Source organism: Penicillium taxi (assembly GCF_028828555.1).
Source record: "Penicillium taxi strain IBT 34144 chromosome Unknown utg000003l_segment0_segment0, whole genome shotgun sequence".
Taxonomy (NCBI): Eukaryota; Fungi; Ascomycota; class Eurotiomycetes; order Eurotiales; family Aspergillaceae; genus Penicillium; species Penicillium taxi.
In genome coordinates this window covers 2,028,477-2,043,570 of record NW_026643205.1, presented here as the reverse complement: position 1 = coordinate 2,043,570, position 15,094 = coordinate 2,028,477, and the positions used below count along the sequence as shown (strand labels likewise).

The following is a 15,094-nucleotide window of genomic DNA, read 5'->3' as shown; positions in this document are numbered from 1 at the left end:
CAACGAGTAGAAATTTTCCTGCCATACTTACTAATCTCACACGCTTTTAGACGCCAATCTAAATTCCATTCGCCTGGTGTCTGTGGCAGGGTCGCGTCATAAGCTAATATTGGCCGTATGATGCAGCACCGGATGGATCTTAGATTAATACGTGGCATTTTTGCCATTGGCTCGTATCACTGCGCTGTACGTCCGAAGATTCATTGACTGGATATAAGTACCGAAGAGATGATGATGACGCTATTGGGGCGCCAACGATTCAGGGAGAGCGAACGAATAGATGTGCGATGCTGGGGGCTATGGGATGTAATATGGGACAAGGCAGGCGATTTGAGGGGTGCGGAGCCATGAATGTTTTAAAAAAGACTTGCAATGGTTGGCAAAACATGACAGGAGACAAGAAGTTCAGCATGGGCCGATCTGGATAGCTTTGTAGGCCGGCAGAGGACTAGATAGATCATGGGAAAGCATATACGCCAAGGCAGCTGAAAAACTAAAGCCACGTCGACATTGGATCGAGCGGCATCTGGAGAAATGAAAACGGTACTGTAGACAGGCTGAAAGGCCAATAGGTATTAATCAATGGGGAGCGGATGCGAAAGGAAAACGAAGAAGTGATGAGTGCAGGATAGAGAGAGAAGTAGAGCCGAAGTGGGCGAAGTAACTTGTGAGTGGCTGATCTACAGGTCGGCGTCACCAGCCAAGAAAAACACTACCTCATGTTGAGAGAAAATTCCAAAACTGAGGAGAAGAGGGGCAAGACGAGGCAAATTCAAAACTCGGGGGACCGCCGAGGAGCTGACCAGTCGCGCCGGTGATGCAGGGGGATTCGGAGCTCGGTGATCCTGATCAATAGCAAAAATGCCTTCAGATGTGGGTGAAAGAGAGATGGGAAGGGAAAAATTCCAAAAAAAAAGTTGAAGGGGAAATGAGGGCATTTCATAGAACCACGCGGGGAGCTATAGACTCACGGCGCTAAGCCGAAAGGGATAGAACTAAACTTACGTGACTAATATCTAATATCCGATAACTATGGTGTGGCTAACATCGCCGTCTCTCTCACGGCAGCCGGGGTTCGATGAATTAAGGCCCATAATGACGCCAAGTACAATTGACTCCAATAATGATTACAAGTAAATTTAAAGGTTGATCTGATTAACCCATTCACGTAATATACTGGCTAATTAACGCAGGAGATCAAAACAATGCTTGCGGACGCTGCCAGGCTCGAAGTTCATCCCAGACGGCAGGAGTTTTGATGCGCTTTTTCCAACGGCACTTGACACTCATTAACCAATCTTCGAATTGAACCTTCCTTATCTCAACTTTTCCCTCATCGTTTTTTTGTTCCGTATAAATAAATCCTTTCTTTACTCCAAGCCAACCATCAATGGGAGCTTGGAGGTATTCGTGTCGTGCCCAGCAGCATTTATACCAGAAACCATCTTCGCCCTTGTCAAAGAAATTGATTTGTTTCATGTAGCAATCTTTGCAAAAGTCTGTGCTCATGCAATCCAGACAGTACATAAGTTTAGGACCCTCAGGCTGGAATGATGACACGTCGAAATTTGGCTCGCATACACCGTCGCAAGCGATCTTACTTTCTTCAAAGTTCGAATCTTCGGGGAAGTTCAAATCTTGAGAAAATGTCAAACTTAGCTTTTTGAGTTCCTTGGAGCCCTCATCGGGCTGTCTTTCAAGTTGGTCTCCAGTCCGCTCATCGAAATCAGCAACCCTTCTAGTCTCATGAAAATCTGAGGATGGCGAATGGGTTGTTTCCGAGATAGAATTTGTGGATTCATCCTTAGCTTTCTGTTCAGGGGTAGAATCCTCACTTACAAGCGGCGTGACATCATGATCGCTGCTCTCTTGATCCGAAACCGTATTGGTCAGCTTTGTGGCATCTTTATCGGTAGTCTAATAGGCTGGTTATGTATAGCAGGATTCAGTCAGGATCAGGATATACTAACAGCCGTGGTAGTCTCAATCTTGCCAAGTATCTCCCCATTCTCTACAAGGTCATTCACCTTATCGTCATCCGTGTCAAGAGATGTTATCGCCGGATTGATTTCCTCGAGTGGTGATGATGCATCATCATCAACCCCTCCGACCCGCGAAAACATGAGCGAAAGCGCAACCTGAGCTTCCTTTTTAAACCCCAGGAATGCCAACGCTTTGGCTAGTGCACGGAAAGCACCTTGATCGTTGGAGACAACGGAATCCTCCAAATCGATAATGCATATCTCAAAGGCGCGATTAACGTGAGCCTCAACTTGCTGGGTATTACCTATACTGAGGTACATCTTCGCAAGTGCCAATTCAGCCATTGAAAGGTTATTGCTTTCTTGGAGGATATTCTTCTCGTAAGTCCCTATAACGTTTTCCAATAATTTAACCGAGGCTAACTGGGCCTTTTCAGAGCAAGCATTCATAAAGTACTCCTGGTAGATAGTGACGAGGTTGGGGAAGACGACGTAAGAATAGATTATACTGTACTGGTTGCTGTGCGGAATACCGCTCGTGAGGAGATTCTCAGCCATTTTTGGTACCTTAGCTATGATCTGGTAGATGTTTGCAAGCAACCATGTCATAAAAAAGAGCTTCTTGTCGTCCTTTCCCTCACTATTTTCGCGCACTCCTTCGACTATTCGAATGAGATAATCGACTCTGTTTGATTTCACCGCCGCCTCCATCAGAAGATAAATTCTGTCAGAGCTCTCCGATTCAAAAAGATGACAGAGAAACTCAGCTTGGATATCTGGTTTCTGCTGCGAGATAAGACTGATAATTTTGTACCAGCTCTTATTCTTGGAGTGAATGTCAACAAGGAGGGAAAGAGTCTCCGATATCAAAGAGTTATATTGAAAGCCCTCGTCGAGGCATCGATGGCAGGTTTTGATTGCTTCCTCATCATTTTTGCGCCGATTTAATGCATAGGCATTAAGAAAATATGCTTTGATACATCTTTCTTCATTCAAGTCAGAGCCAAGGGCACTTTTTTCGTTCCACCAGGCACGTAATGCTTCATTCGCATGCTCAGAGACTGAATTCCAGCGCTTATCTCCAACGTCTTCTCGATTGCCTCCGTAGAAGTGCTCCGCGAGTCCCAAATGCGAATAGAACTTCTCTGGCCCTGATATTGACTTCTGCTCGAGGATTTTTTGATAAATATTGCGTGCGAGCTCTTTATCTTTTTCGTCACAAGAGCCATTATGCAAAACCAACGCTGCAGAGATTTGGCATCGAGCGATTTGAATCGGTGTCTGAATGAACCTCTCCTCTATTGCATATTTCAACAGGGAGTTGATTTTCATAGAGCCAGCCTCTTCAAAGTCGTCTGAAGTCCTATGTCGCTAGATATGGTTGTTAAGGCTGTATATAAGCGTTGAAATGTTTAGGTGTGGGGCATACCAATTGGAGGGCAAGACAAAGAAAATTGTAAGGGACTTTGGCATCTTCATAGACCCTGGTTTTCGTCCATCTCTGAAAATGGCCCCGAGCCAAATTTTCTAGTATCTTATGAGGCTCATGAATGACACATTTAACCCATTTCTTTGCCTGAGAAGAGAGGTCTTCTTCGTCGTGAAAATTCATCTTGTTGGCCCATTCTCGAAGGACTTTGAGATTCTCAAAACCACTTGATCCCGGTTCGGTCGATATTTTGTAAACGTCATCCCCATACTCATAGGTATAGCCGTCTGAATTACTGAAAAGATCTTCAAAGATCCGAGAAACTTCGCCGTCGTTGTGGAATACCCGAGTAAGGGCTTCAACAACTTGACGGCCATCTGTAGGGTCCGCTTTTTTAACATCAATATCTTTCAGATGTTTCATGAACCATTGAGCAGCATAGCCTTGGAAGATTTCGCGGAGTTCAGCACTCTCAGCATCCTTCCCGCAAAGTAAATTTGTCAATTTCACAAAGAAAGACACTTTTGATTTCAAAGGCTCTGGTATCAGATCATTTCTGTTGGTCTCAAGATATTCAACAAAAGAGGGCTGTTGGAAAGTGACCAACTGACGTTTGCTGATAGCAACTTTGTCGTCTTTTTTGTCTTCCCCTTGACCCAGTTCTGGGGCGGATTTATCATCGGATGTTTTCGTCACGTTCAAGAAGCTGTAATGTTAGGTGACTCGGTTGATATACAAGGCCTTATGAAGCACTCACTTTGACAGGCATTTCTCAATCTGATCAGCCACATCCAAGCCTGAATTCCGAAACATCGGCTCTTGCTTTGCAAATTCTCGTAGAACATATATACTCAATGATTGCTGGGTGAAAGTGCATAGAGCAAAGATGAACCGGAAGAATTCACGCTCCTTATCACTTTTCTTATTGAGTACGGAGCGAATCATCGCTTCATACAGCCCGTTCGGTTTCGTCAACTCCTTTATCATCTCCATACCATGATTTTCATCATCAGCCTGTTCCATCACCGTCATCGTGATATTCACCGTGGAGATTGCTATTTTAGAAATGAATTAGCACCATCATTTGAGGAATTTGCTTTATAGATGTAGGGGCCTTACGATTCGGGCTATTAACCAGCTTCTGCTCTACTTTGTCCCAAACCCGCTCATCGTATGATCTCAGTCTCTCTGAATTTCTGATTCGGAAGTCCATAATTTTTCGAATATCATTTTCCTTTTTGATCTTTTCACCCAAAGTGATTTTCGGGCATCCTGAAAGTCCAAATCCCTTTTTGGATATCAAGGCGCTTTCTGTTCCTGTCATCAATACTCGAACTCCGCATTTCTCTGGACTCAACTCTTGGAATAGGTCCAGCATCATTTTACATTCTGGCTCTTTCATCACCTCAATTCCGTCAAGAATAATGAGCAACTCCCTTGGGGCCTCTGTTATTTTCTCAAACTTCGTCACTAGGAGGTTTTGCCAAAGAAACCTGTTTCTTGTCTCAGGATTGACATCATTTCCTTTTTCAAAAGCTTGCAAGTCTTTGGCGATGGAATCACTGAGTTTTTTGTTTTGCTTCGCAACTTGAAGGATAGTGTATGCAAGAACATTTCCCAGTTCCTGAGACTCTTCCCTGCCAATCTTGAACGGGAAATAAGTAACGAATGGGGCTGTCCTCCTCTCGAAGTTGTCCTTGCTATTTTCAATAGTCATCAAACTATACTTTTGGATTGACTTGTAACAGTGACAAGCAAAAAATGTTTTTCCAGACCCGGCACTCCCCAGAACGAAGAGATACGGAGCTTTGAGGCCTGATTCCCATGCTTTATAAGTTGAATCGTCCTCTATCCACGAGAATGTGCCGCCCACAAACTGTTTGTCCACAAGCTTCAGCTGATCTTCTATTCGCGCTTCAACATCGGAGTTGAAGAGGTTGTTCTTCTTAAAATGCTCCTTTATCAAATCCAATGAATTTTGCGATCGGCCCCAAAGCGACTGGAGCTCGGAGTATTTTAGCTTTGTTTGCAGTTGCTCGACGAATCGGTCGGGCATATCCTGCATAGCCGCAGATATTGTCTGGATTTGGCCTAGGGTTTGAAGTGGCACTATATCACGAAACGCTTGAATCGCCTTTTCTACATTTGCGCATGCGCCTTGGATGTTTGGGTCTCTTCCTCTCAATAGTGACTTGAACCAACGTTCTGCAAAATTCAGCTCTGGCTTTGATATTAGTTGCTTGATATCACTCACCTTTTCTACTAGTCGAAAATACTTTTCCACTCAACGCACAGAGGTTTACCATAGCAATGAAGATAGCAGTCAGTCTTTCAAGAAAGGTAATGCTGTCTGATTTGAACTTCCGCAGATCTCTAATGTCCTTAAGTGCGTTGTCTAGAGTCTCGAAAGTCGACTCTATCAGGTCGAAATCTTCACTGACGTTTTGGGCGGCCTAGAACAAGGTTAGAGGACTGAAAAAATTACTCCGCAGATATCAAAACGATATACTTTAACCATGTATGATATCGAACCAGTTAATATCTGAACCGGTACAGTGTACTATATCGCCGATCGAAGAGATTCTTGTAAGCTTTGATTCGCAGAGTTTTGGGATATCGCCACATACAGACCCGGAGATGTTGTTTTTCACAAAGCCAAGGCCATCTTGAACCCATTCAAGGCAGTTACCGACCGTTTTCATCACCTTATCCTTCTTATCACGTGGATGCCGCGAATTCGCGAACAGCGCCTGTGCTTTCTCAGTGCCAGTTTCTCCTTGACCAAGCTTTCCATCCCATTTCTCAAAGTCTTTGGAGGAGAGGTTGTAGTCTTTTTTAATCTGCTCCATCGCCTCCGACCATATTTCAGCGACACTTTTGGTCTTCGGAGCTTCTTCGGGTGTTGACTTTCGAAAAGCACTCTTCGAGCCTGCATTTAAGTTCTTTTCTCTAAACGAAGCCATTTCGCATCGAAGTTGAAGTTATATGGAGTATAGAGAGTCTGAAGGGTAAAATGCTTTGCAAGTTGAGGATTCTCAGCTGAGAGGGGAAGTTCCTTACGCGCCGCACGAAATAGTGCTTACTTTGATTATTCAATATCTAACTAATTAGAGCTAGGTATTTATGATTTCTGGGCATAATTGCTTTTTTATACGCTACTTTAGTATACGCCAATATACCCGAGGGTGTTTTTCAGCTCATTTCCCTCCTTTTTTTGTTTTGTTTTGTTTGTTGATTTTTCCCCTTCTGATCTACCTCTCACTCCATAACTTATCATAATAAGGAAAACTAGTTTACAGCATTGTTCTAATCCATTTAGATACTGGGTGAGTTGAATTTTTGAGTAGGCTGAGCTCTGCCTCTCGTTCTTTGCGTTTTCCTCATTCAGACACTCATAAATCTTGCTTGCTTCTTCCTCATGGCCCGGTAGCGAATCATTAATGTTGAGGTCAGTATGTTTGATCAGTAGAAGAAAATCACAGGAGTTAGTTCTCACAGTGTCCATATTAAATTTGCTCCACGAGCACAGTGTAAGACGTACGTCTTTCTTTTCGTGAGCAGATAGACCCAGTCACTTCTTGAATTCGCTCATGAGCGGCTTCTTCAGAATCATATTCCTCCAGCAGACGTCACTGTGCCATAGCATTAGAGAATAGGATGTAAAGCCGATGAAATCATGCCGAAAAACTAACCCTTTGTTCATATAATGTTCGAATATATGCTTCTATCTTCCATGGATTTGAAATAGTTCATCGCGCCGTCATCCGAATATGTTTATCTGAGGTTCTCAGCTGCCAATTGGGCCGGGATCCTGAGATGGGCACGTTTTGTAAATTTCAGAACTAATGACGCTATCTAATATTACGTCACCTTATTTCAATGATTGTTCAATGCGTCGATAGCATAGCCTCTGTTGAGACTCATCAGTTTCTTGACTTTTTAAGTCCAATACTACTACCAAATTGAGAGGACAAAATTCGGTATTGCGTCGTTGACTCTTGCTTCAGAGCAATCAGCAAGAATCTTACTACATTTATAGCTTTCTATATTTTGCTTATCAATTATCGATGTCTCTTTTCAAAATTTTCTAGTCCATCCCTTAGACTGTGTGTGTAGTCTGATCCCGACCTTTCTTGGGTTTCATATCGTGCAAGTGAGCTATAGAGACTCATGACACTAAGCTGGAAGGCATCAGACTAAAATTGATAGCTTAATTCTCCGTATCCGTCCGATATGGTGTAGTGGCTAACATCGCCGTCTCTCACACGGCAGCCGGGGGTTCGATTCCCCCTATCGGAGATAAATCTTTTTACTCTTGCTTTTGAATCCCGACAAGCATTAAACTCAGTAAGCATTAAAAAGCTCGCGTCGCCGGTACTCCACATTTATTTTGAAGTCTATTTTGGCTCAGCAAAGTAGAGTACCGGTGACAGGAGCTCAGGAGATAGACGACGCAAACTATGTTCTGGAAATAAATAAATATTGTATGTATAGTGCCTGAGGCGCCAAAGCCTAAAATGGCCTAGTGCGAGAATTTGATCGGCAAGGATTATTATTGTTCCTGAACGCGCCTGGAGAAAGCGCGGACTTTTAGATCGCAAAGCTCTACCCTACCTACCTACCCTTTCTAGCTTTACTCTCCCACCTCTCATCTCCATCCCACGAATTGGTTTTTACCCCCACCTTTGCTTTGATCGCAACAGTTAAAAAAGCTCTCCCTCAAATCTCTCACCCCCTGTCCCCTCCTTCAATATCCACCTCGTCTTCGTATTTGTCGTCGCGCATCCTTACCTGTGCCTCAAAATCCCATCGCAAACCCAATTTCAGTTGGCTGAATAGGCGCACATTCCTGGCTTTTTGGCCTGTTTTACTCTATCACGCTGCCCAGATTGGGCATTTGAAATCTTATCTTGTGATTTGCCTTAACAACCGTCATCTGCTTTCCGAAAAAGCTCTAAGAGCTTAGACCGCTATTCAAAATAGCTTCTCACACATTCTATCCACTGAGTGATAAATTGTGCACCGTGATTTGAAGGACCTCGACATCTGGGATTACCAGGGAAAATCCTTGGCGTGAAAGCACTCATCGCGGACATTCAGCTCTGATTCTACTCGTTGCTCTTAATTCACCACCATGTCGGCGTCCACACCACAAAGAACGTCATTAAGACGTAAGATCGACCTCAACCTTGCAGAATTGAATGCTAACTATGATCCAGAGGGATTGCGACAGGCTCCAAGAGTCAATCAACCTTTCATTCCGGACACGACCCCTGCCCGCCGTTCCCATCAAAATTCAGACTTCCAATCACCACAGGCGCAGCCCACTCCTCAGATCAACATGAACCCCGCTGCTAACCCAAACAGCGCAAGTTTTGCGGTCGATAGCTGGGACGGTAAAGGACAGACACAACTCCCGATGTCAACTAAGGACGTTTACACTCCAGGAAACCGACCGGCCAGTTATGAACGTCAAGCGAAATTACCAAAGGAACCTGTTAACTTTTATGATCCTCACTTTGCTCTGCGGTATCTAGAAGTTCCCCGAAGTACGTATCACAAATTGAGCCCATCTGAACCGTTTACTGACGAAAGCACTCTAGCCGACGTTATCTACAAACGAGCCCACTATGGTCTCCAATCCAAAATTCCTGACGAAGTTGACTTTGCCCTGTTCCACCTTGTGCAGATCTCAAATCAGAGGTGGGATAAATTTAAATTTGAGGGTTTCCCGTTGCTTGCCGAGACTCTCATGGAAAAAGCGATGGAAATCACTTTTCTTTGCACCGGAGTTCAGTGGGAATTGATTTATGATCCAAAAATATTCAAAGTGACGGACCGAGTGAACTCGCTGAACACACTGGAAGGCACTCGAGATCTTCTCGAAAGGATCAAGCAAATTCCCTTGACTCTTCCAGCTAATACCCTCGAAACGGACGAGTTCCACCACCTCTTCCGTAACATCAAAGAGGCGACTTTGGTGTTGAGAAACATGGTTTTGCTTAAGGAGAACGCATTTTACGTTGCAACTTATGCAAAGGGCCTCCTTAGAGACTTCTTAGTTGTGCTCATTAATACACCCAAGCATCCTCGTTTTAACGAAATCAAGAATGATGCCCTCGACATTGCCGAAGAAGTGACCAAGTTCATGTGGACCGAACCTCAAGATCCGCTTTGGATATCCTTAGTCAACTGCATGCACTCTAACGATCGCGCCCACATTTCTAGAGGTCTCTGGTCGTTGACACACTTCTCCCTTGAAATGAACGAGGTGGATGCAAACCGAGCAGTGGGAAGTCTTTCCAAAGAAAATCTGCAGCAGATGTATTACCATACCCTTTTGGAGCTCGACAAAGAAATTCTGAGCGGTACACTCGACTTGTGGTATCAATATACGCTGAGCCCCGAAAATATCGAGACCATGATGGATGTATTCAGCTTCCCAACTATCTTTGTGCCACGCATGATCGCACTTCTCATGTATGAGGCGAGACCAGGAAAGTCTGAAACTGTTTTGCAGGAGGAGAAAGTTGCTCCGCCCCCGTCTGAGATCCCCCCAGTGCCCAGTGAGCTCATGACAAAACTGATGGAGCTGGCAGAGCCAGAGCGTAGCTCGCAATGGATGCGCTGCTGCTTTGTGGAAGACGCAGACTGTGAAATTACACAGATCGCCCTGTGGCAGGCCTATCAGAACCGATTTGGCGAGCGAGGAGGTATTTTGCCTGCTGCCGAGTTTATCAAGAACGTTAGCAATACCTTCACAAACGCCCAGGCCCAGGTTATCAACGTACCAGGCTCTGCACCCAAATTCATTATCAAAGGAATTCGACCTCTGGCTGCCACCTACTCCCTTCAAGGCTTTCCTTATGATTATTGCAAATGGGCGGATAACTCCCAACCGTCCAAGACTTGTCACCGGGCCTTTATATCCCCCGCTCACCTTCGCCGTCACATCTTTGCAGACCACTTGAACCTCGAACTGGACGAAACAACTAACAATTTCAAAATGGAGGCGACAGAAAACCCCATTCATACCTGTCAATGGGACCGGTGCACACAATTCCGGAGCCCAAATACCAACACTGCTTTGATCACTGGTCATATTCAGACTCATTTGCCTGAAGATCGCCCTGCCAATGCAGAGCCCCCAAGCGCCAAGCGTCTTGTTTTGCAAGAGCGACTTGTTCGCAAGTGGTACTACATGGATACGCCTGTTGATGAGAAGGGCAACCCGTTTGGAGTGGCATACAAAGCAGCCCTGATTCTTCGAAATATCGCCAGGAACCTTCCTGACCGCCTTGCCCCACGATTCGGTAACGTGTCTTGGAAAACAGCATGCTTCGTTGGTCGACGCTCCCAGATCATCGATCTCTGGGACCGCAACCGTGCTTTGCGCAAGGAGTTGACCGAGTTGATTATGATCATCGAGAAGAAAGATTAGTCGTTTTTTTATGACATAATGATCTCAAGGTGAAGCTTCTCTGTACAACGACTCAGCTTCCGCAATTTTTCCTTCTCTTTTTTAGGCATTGATATCTGTATCACTAATACCATGCCTACCCAACTTTTCTCTCTTTATTTGACCAACGAATACCAACAAACTTTGCGACAAAAATCTTACCAAAAAATCTGTACCAACAAAGCATACATGGACCTGGATCGTGGCATCCAGGAAATAGCACTTAAGGACGCCATACAGATGGTTGAAAGGACAACTGTTGAAAGAAATGCAAGGCTTCCCCTGCGGCGTTTTATTTTGTTTATTCCCCCCTTGCCAATTCTCTTTCTGTTTCTAATTTCTAGCGGAGTTGATTCCCAGGGATACAGGGTTGGCGATTATCATAATTCCGGCGTCAATATTTGAGAAAAATTTCAATATTATTTTACGTATTTGTATTCTACGAAGTCCATTCCAAACATCTTACTCCGAGCTCTTGTTCGCCTCCACAGAAATCCTCTCCAAAACCAGCATCGCATCATCTGCCCGCCCAGCTGGAACATAGATATGATCATGGAAGAACCCACTAACAACATTCGTACTGATAGAGTAATCCTTCAACCGATTGGTAATGGCAGCGATCAACCCGACCGCTTCAAGGCTGGAGTGAATAGTGAGCGAGATCTTCCGGCATGGGAAAACGACCTCTTCGAAGGAATGCGCTGCGGCTATAGCTTCTGTTGTCACGATCGTCGTCCCCTCAGCCTCTTGGACTATCAGTTGCGGTTTGATGGTTTCTAGCGGAAGGGATGACAGAGGTTGTTGGGTGTTTATGAAGACGTAGACTTCTGGGTCTAGAGTTGGTTTCATGGTCGCTAGGAGGACGGCGAGGTTGTGTTCGCCGGAAGACATTTTGTCAATTTTCGATAGAATTACTCAGAATTTGTGAGGATGATATTGTGGAAATGTGGAAATGGGAGGTTGGAAAAGAGATGAGCTTTTATGAGTGTCATTCATAGGGCGTACCATTTACTACTGTATGTAGCCTTGGCCCACTTGACCCAAAAATGATAATTAGTACGGGTATATAAAATCAGGTAAAATGAGATAACAAGTTTCTGCTAGCTAATAAACATAGAACTAATGTAGGAAAAGGAAACAACGACCTGCTCAACACTCAAGAGCAAACTAATAATCACCAGTAGGCAGGCCAACAATAGGAACATGCTGTCCATGGAAACCGAACCCAACAGCTCCATTAACATTAGCCCGTCCAACTTCAGCCATAGTCTGAGCATCAAGACAGAGAAGGTAGCTAGTACCTTCCACACCATCCAGCACAACACTCAAAAGCACACCGTCATCCTCACTGACGCCATCAGGGTTCGCAACAAAGATAGGCTCTCCGGGCGAGTGGCCATGACAAGCCCACAGACTAGACTCCAACTTATCACAGTCGAACTTCATAATCCCATCTGTGAGAGTAGACTCTCCACGCCAGGTGGTAGAGTACAAGTACCGATATTGACGGGTAACAAACTTAGTGCTCATGACCGGCAGCTCAGGGGACAGAGACTTTGCCGCAGACCACTCGATAGTAGCCTTTTTGATCTCGGAGGTAGGTGTTGTCGACATGTCTGGAAGGCGGAAACGGGTGATAGTCGAGCGCGATTCTGCGTCTCTATTTGCGGCGAATTCCTTCGCGCTGGGCAGAGAGGACTTTAGGCGTTCGTAGAGCAGAGCGTGGATGAAGTCCGAATTGTCGTATCGGACTAGATCGGCGACTATGTCGAAATTTTTCGGGTCTTCTTTGGAAGGTTCCTGCCACGAATTTATGGTGTGAAAACAGAAGAAAGCCTCGCTTTCGTAGGTTGCTACGAGACCTTGGCCGTTCTTGCGGTCTACTACATACCAGGTTGCGGGCTCGGAGGCATCTGGAGGCAAGATTGAATAGGTCACGGACATCTTGCCTGACTTGGTGATATCAACGTGTGAGTTCCAAACGCAAAGAAGCACGTAGTCTTCCGTGATGAATAGGGAGTGAATGTATGCAGGGACACCAGAGAAAGTGGCCAGGATGGTGGTCTTTCCGGTCGAAGCAGAAACGTGGAATACGCGATAGGTAGAAGTTTTGCCCACTGAGAGGTTGAAATTGAAGACGTCACCTGTGATAGGATCCGAGCGGGCATGTGAGGCTGAAATAGGACCAGTCAGGTCTGGATGGAGGTCCCCCTGCTGAGCCAGGCCGATAGGCTCAAGAGTCTCCGGGTCAAGCTTCTTGAAAGCATTGTAGTCGGTTTTTGCATACAAGTTCTGAATTCCATTCCAGCGGTCCTGGCCTTCAGGATGGGGATCCAGTCCGGGCATGTTGATCGAAAGAGTAACACCAATATTGGGATAATTCACATCGCTGTGAGGCGGTGTCGCTGACGAGAATTCGCTTTGAAATTGGCTGTACACAGACTTGCACGGGTCTGCTTCCTGACCGAAGCCAAATCTGCCAAATCTGCCTGTTTTTCGGACAAAATCAATTGCAGCATCAGTTGAGAAGCGTGAGTTGTACACCACTCGTGTTTGAGTGTCTGTTGAAATTATTTGGAAACGATGCGTTTGAGTGAAGCCATCGAACCAGTGCGTCAGCTGGAAGAGCTGGCCATCTTCTGTTTCGACCTGACTTTTTCCCGGTCCAGTACGATATAGAACTCCAGCTGCATAGGCTGGAATGTGTCCAGTCACGGAAAGCTCGACTGGCTCACGTTGTTCATATTCGGGATCAAACTATATCGGTTAGATGGTGACTTGACAGCAACCACAAGGCCGCGACGACTTACCCCTTTGTCATTAGGCCAGTTGTTCCAAGGCTCATCAGATTTTGAGCTACTAGGTTCTGCTAGAGGAGAGTTGGATTCAAGAGAAGACATTGAAGGATTGAAGCATAAGCAAGTTACTTGAGAAGTTGAGGTTGTCTAAAGACCGGCTAGATCTGGTTTGAAGGAGGAATCGCGTCTCCTTTATACTACTTTAGATAGGAGACTCACAGCAACAACAAAATTGTATATATCCATGGACCCGATTTGATCCGTGCGTCGTGATGAACGGCCTTTCGTGGTGGGGGAATGGCGACGGTCAAAATAAGAAGGGAGAACAACAGTAACATGAGGTGAAGACGATGCCTTTACTACTCTGTAGTACCATTTCTAGATTATCATCTCAAATACTAAATAGTATCTTTTCATTGGCTAAGGTCTGCGACACCATAAGGTGATGATGAACGATGAGAGTTAGCGGCTTCGCTTAACGGGATTCACCCGCCGTAATCCTCGCCCATTCTTCACATTCAATCGAATCCAGAGCCAAGTTCAGAGCGAATCAAATCATCTGATTAACGATCGAAGCACCAAAATCGAGGACTTTGCCTTTGGCTCGTATCTCTCGCCTCGCCTTTCTCAAAGCGGTCTAGTCAAAGTTATCGGATGGATTCCGCCCCGCAGGAGAAGTGGAAATGTGACGAGTGTTCCTCTACATTTACTCGCTTGGATCACTTGAAACGACATTTACTGACTCGTGTGTTTATATTCCATTTATCGAAATAATCAACTAAATTATCTATCAGATACCGATCAAAGATGTGTTTGCCGGTTCTGTGGCGTTCTATTTAGTCGAGGGTAGGTGCTTGGCGCCAAACAAGTAAAACAAGAACTCAACTGACAGCGTTATAAGCGATGCCCTGCGGAGACATTGGAAGTCGTGCAAGTCTCGCTTGCAAAGTGGCCAGGATATCCCCGGAACTCAGCGAGGTGGGAAGCATAAGCGTGCCTGTGATAGTTGCGCCGGTCTTAGGAAGGCTTGTAGTGGGACAAATCCATGTGCGGAGTGTGATCAACGCGGACGACTGTGTACTTATGAACGTCTTCTTGAATATGGAGAGAGTTCAAGTTTCGTTACAGCAAACTCGGGAGAGGCGGTGAGGCTTGAGAATCAGGGAATGGATATTGATACACAGCACGCTGCAACAATCTCAGCAAAGGAGCCCGAGACGCAGAACAACGAAATGGTTGTTGGTGAACAGCCAACATGGAGTCTTGGGCCTCAAAGTTTCTATCCTTCTGCAATCAAGACTTCAACAGATGAGCAACAACTGGCCCTCGAAGATCGGGACAACATTATTGATTCCCCAAAGTGGGATCTTGGGCCGTCGAGCTTCTACCCTCCGATGAGTACTTGGCCGCGCCGGCCCTAACTGGA

At 45.3% G+C, this 15,094-nt stretch overlaps 5 protein-coding genes across 5 annotated transcripts; 2 read left to right on the top strand and 3 right to left on the bottom strand.

Annotated features, from left to right (window-relative positions):
- Positions 1 to 1,197: 1,197 nt before the first annotated feature.
- On the bottom strand, positions 1,198 to 6,374 carry N7495_004227 (Tetratricopeptide-like helical; the record flags this gene model as incomplete). Its single annotated transcript, XM_057206878.1, has 7 exons — positions 1,198 to 1,917; positions 1,971 to 3,353; positions 3,412 to 4,117; positions 4,169 to 4,466; positions 4,531 to 5,635; positions 5,715 to 5,864; positions 6,039 to 6,374. 7 exons carry the CDS (start codon positions 6,372 to 6,374, stop codon positions 1,198 to 1,200), a joined length of 4,698 nt encoding a protein of 1,565 aa, XP_057064558.1.
- A 2,171-nt stretch (positions 6,375 to 8,545) lies between these two features.
- N7495_004226 (putative chromatin remodeling complex subunit (Rsc9)) lies at positions 8,546 to 10,852 on the top strand (the record flags this gene model as incomplete). The annotated part of the gene is made up of 1 exon (XM_057206877.1): positions 8,546 to 10,852. The coding sequence occupies one exon, from the start codon at positions 8,546 to 8,548 to the stop codon at positions 10,850 to 10,852; it is 2,307 nt and encodes a 768-aa protein (XP_057064557.1).
- Positions 10,853 to 11,332: 480 nt separating this feature from the next.
- Positions 11,333 to 11,761, bottom strand: N7495_004225 (ACT domain-containing protein; the record flags this gene model as incomplete). The annotated part of the gene is made up of 1 exon (XM_057206876.1): positions 11,333 to 11,761. The coding sequence occupies one exon, from the start codon at positions 11,759 to 11,761 to the stop codon at positions 11,333 to 11,335; it is 429 nt and encodes a 142-aa protein (XP_057064556.1).
- A 276-nt stretch (positions 11,762 to 12,037) lies between these two features.
- On the bottom strand, positions 12,038 to 13,770 carry N7495_004224 (carotenoid oxygenase family protein; the record flags this gene model as incomplete). The annotated part of the gene is made up of 2 exons (XM_057206875.1): positions 12,038 to 13,627; positions 13,681 to 13,770. The coding sequence occupies 2 exons, from the start codon at positions 13,768 to 13,770 to the stop codon at positions 12,038 to 12,040; spliced, it is 1,680 nt and encodes a 559-aa protein (XP_057064555.1).
- Positions 13,771 to 14,322: 552 nt separating this feature from the next.
- Positions 14,323 to 15,089, top strand: N7495_004223 (Zn(II)2Cys6 transcription factor domain-containing protein; the record flags this gene model as incomplete). Its single annotated transcript, XM_057206874.1, has 2 exons — positions 14,323 to 14,415; positions 14,604 to 15,089. The coding sequence occupies 2 exons, from the start codon at positions 14,323 to 14,325 to the stop codon at positions 15,087 to 15,089; spliced, it is 579 nt and encodes a 192-aa protein (XP_057064554.1).
- Positions 15,090 to 15,094: the final 5 nt, after the last annotated feature.